General features: G+C 37.7%; 1 protein-coding gene across 1 annotated transcript in view; it reads right to left on the reverse strand.

Moving 5' to 3' along the window:
* Window positions 1-508: 508 nt before the first annotated feature.
* LOC107576404 (transmembrane anterior posterior transformation protein 1 homolog) overlaps window positions 509-3,566 on the reverse strand; it is a 3,622-nt gene continuing 564 nt past the window's right edge. The window contains exons 3-4 of the mRNA XM_016262587.1: window positions 3,269-3,435; window positions 509-3,006 (exon numbers count right to left, since the gene is read on the reverse strand). Coding sequence (XP_016118073.1) covers window positions 2,774-3,006; window positions 3,269-3,435 — 400 coding nt within the window. The 3' untranslated portion in view covers window positions 509-2,773. The remainder of the gene's footprint in view (window positions 3,007-3,268; window positions 3,436-3,566) is intronic.

Raw genomic sequence — 3,566 nt, forward strand, 5'->3', positions numbered from 1 at the left:
GCAAATTTGTGAGAATGAGTATGTTTTGTTCATTTAAGCGTGAGAACTACTGTTATTAAAGCAAATGGAAAGCAAACTACAAGAAATATAACGAAAACGTGAGAGTAACTTTTGAACTCCACTGTACATCAGCTCAGCAGAATTTGAGATATCTAATCCGGTTTTAAATAGACTTGTCTCATAGCGGTATTCATTCATTCTAGATCTAATTTCACACACATTCTAAGTCAAAATCTCAATCGGTTTAGTGTTTAGATCTCTATGGTTTTAGCACAGATCAGTTTAGCGTTACATCATCTTTAGGTGACTATTTTTGGCCTGGGGTCGGAGTGGTTGGATTTAATTAATTCGGTCTGGACTTGTTTTAGCTGTGCATGTGATGTTTAGGGGTGTCCTGACACACTTGGTGTCATATAAACTAATATAGTAATAATAATAAGATTATAATTCTTCATGAAAATGCATATTAAGGCTCCACCCTAAACAAACGACAACCACAACAACAAGGTACAAAACAACAAAACTTTAATTAACACAATGCCCTGATTCCTCTCCCCAATTCTGTCTCTGAAACATCCCACACAAGGGATTTGACATCGTCATTCCTCTTCAGTTTCTACAGGCTGAAGCCGATATGGGTACAAAAACACACCGAAAACAACAAACTGATATTGACCAGTGAGAGAAAACAGCAGTGAAGTCCAGCAGTGTGGAAAGAACGGGATGGCTGGATCTGAATGTTTTTCCAAATAAATGGATACGAGTATGAATTAGAAAGGTTCAATCAAGCAGTACTGATCCATATCCAGCACAGCCAAACTTCAGCCTTATTTCAAGAGCCAAAAGGTGACTGAACCTCCGGGAAAGCACAGGCAGTTACACTGAGAAGCACAACAGAACCAAACATTTGCTTAAAATGCTCTCTTTCTTTCAAAACGAAGCAGAAGTATTTCTAACATCAGTGCTTCGAATGTAAAAACAGTGAGAAATGCTCGCTGATATCATTTTGGCAGTTTAAGTCAAGTGAATGCTTCTGAAAAAGGTTTTGAAAAATGTGAGTTTGCATTAGTTTGATAACTGAGGGTAAACAATTCCTTGGCATAGTTGATATTTTCACGTGATAATCTTCCTAAATGATAATTAAAATCAAACGACCTTTTGTTTTTGAAAAAAACTGAGCACCTTACACAATACGACCATGCCACCATGGTCACCATGATGATGATATTACAAAGCAAAGCCATTATAGCCACACATTTGTAATACAAGAAATACAAATTCCAAAAGCAGTCAAAAATAAACAATAAACAGAAAAACAAAACAAGTTGTCATTACTGAGAGAAAGAAAACAAAAACTTAAATTCTGACATCCAGCACTACAAAGAGACATTAGTGGTTTACAAAGTACATTTTTTAAGACAGTGTGGTCTGTTATGCAAATCAAATGTACAAAGAATTATTGTCTATGATGATAACGCACTATACATGATGCATGGGCATATATTACTGATCATGGACATTCACAGATGTGACCGTTAACTGATAAATTGGTTATTCTGAAACGTTGACTCATATCTTACATTACTGGACTCTGATACTCATTGACCTATAAAAACTGTTTATTTGGGGTCAACAGGCCTTTTTTTTTTTTTATATATACACCCAAGATATTAGCAAAAGGCTGTAAATTCAGCTTTGCTTTGGTCAAGATTCTGACGTTTGGAATGTTGGTAATTAACTATTTAGCATCAGCATCAATGTATGATCGTTCAACTGATACGCTACTCTCTGTGCAATAAACGCTTGAGAGGAAAAAAAACAGACTTTCCATCCTTAAATGGAAAATATTTAATTCCTTCATTTTAACAAAACACATTACGCTACTGAAGTTGATTCGGTTTTCTGATTCCATGCGACTATCTTGCATTAATCAACGATCCTTTCATTCAGATGCAGTGCTTAAATCAATCCAAATATCACAGGCATGCGTCTCATCGCAGTATCACTTACTCACAATGGCCTTTTAAAAGGTCATTACCTCAAACGATGCAAAACATTTTTATTTTTTTTTTGCCATTGGTAACCCTGTCTTTAAACTGAAATTTAGTCATTCAGTCATAAATGAGCAACTGTCTTAAAAATATAAATAATTAAACATGTGATACGGTATTTTAGCCTGCTGTCTCAAAGATACAAAAAAATAATAATCTGCGTAACACATCTGACTGACAATGAACATGGTGATATGACAAACTAAAAGTCTTTGAGGGAATTTGAGAATTGTAGATGAAGGGACACTTGCAAATTACTAAACGTAAGAATTTTTGACATTTGTTTTGGAGCACTGCATATTACATTTTTGGAGTATTTGCATCCTATTTTGTTCCACACATGTATGGAATCTTCAGAATCTGTCATTTAGGAATATAATGCATCCCTTTTCTCATTTTCTTCATTTGATGCCTCCTTTGAAAGGTAAGCACAGTGACCATCGGACCAAGATCTCCCCCGCCGTCCAAAGGTGACCTCCGCTGGTGATCTCGAGCCTCTTGAAAACTTCACTGGGTGGATTCCAGATGGGTAAAACTGTGTGTGACTGTCTGTGTTTAAGTCTTAAATAAATTAGGTGCATCACTTATTAATAAATATCCTGCAGTTTCTCGCTGTCCCAATCCAACGAGCTCAAATGTCAAACAAAATCAAGCTAGCAGAGAGGGCGGGCATTTCAGTGCATACTTGGCGTCACTCTTACACATGAAGGTGCATATCAATGTCAGTCGATACGGTTACCGCAGATAGTAAAGCGGTCAATCTCCAGCAAGTCTTTTTTGGGCGCCTTGTGTTTAAGTTCGGTATCGTCCTGAATAAGGCTTTTCTCTTCTGATTCATCTGGTGTAGTGAGGAACTGATCTGATAGGCTGGTGGGGAGCTGAGGGGCGGGGCATTCGTCACTTTGGCTGGGCTGAGTGGTGACTGATGCAGACAAGCCCTCCTCCGCTGGCTCACCTTCAGATGGGTGTGGACGCAATTGGTTAGTGAGAATAAAACCTTTATAAGTATGGAAGACAAATAATGACAGATGAAAGTATAGCCCTGAAAATACAAGGCGTTAAAATGCAAGCACTGTTAATGCAATGCATTATTTTTTCAGTCTTTTTTTTGTTTCAAAGACATTTGTCCTAATTTTTCTAACATATATAAGACTCTATTATCTACTGACCCTATTGATCACTCTATTATCAGGGCTTGTTGTGTGTGTGTGTGTTACCTGCTGGTTCTCGTGTGTGTTTGGTTCGGTGGGCTCTGCTAGACGCTCTGCTGGGAGCTGCAGAGGGAGGATTCCGAAACAGCTTCTCCTCCATATTGGCCTCTTTCACATACATACAGGATTTCCCCAACAACACAATACTGTTCAGCACCTTCAGGGTGATCATACTGAATAAACACACACACATAGGCTCAGCGAAACATTCAGATCATTTACGCTACTGTTCAAACGTTTGGGATCAGTTACATTTTTTAAAGCAGATTCTTATGTTCACTAAGAGTAAAAACGGAGAGTAATA

The sequence above is a fragment of the Sinocyclocheilus grahami genome, unplaced genomic scaffold, assembly GCF_001515645.1.
Source record: "Sinocyclocheilus grahami isolate Dianchi unplaced genomic scaffold, SAMN03320097.WGS_v1.1 scaffold3633.1, whole genome shotgun sequence".
Classification (NCBI taxonomy): Eukaryota; Metazoa; Chordata; class Actinopteri; order Cypriniformes; family Cyprinidae; genus Sinocyclocheilus; species Sinocyclocheilus grahami.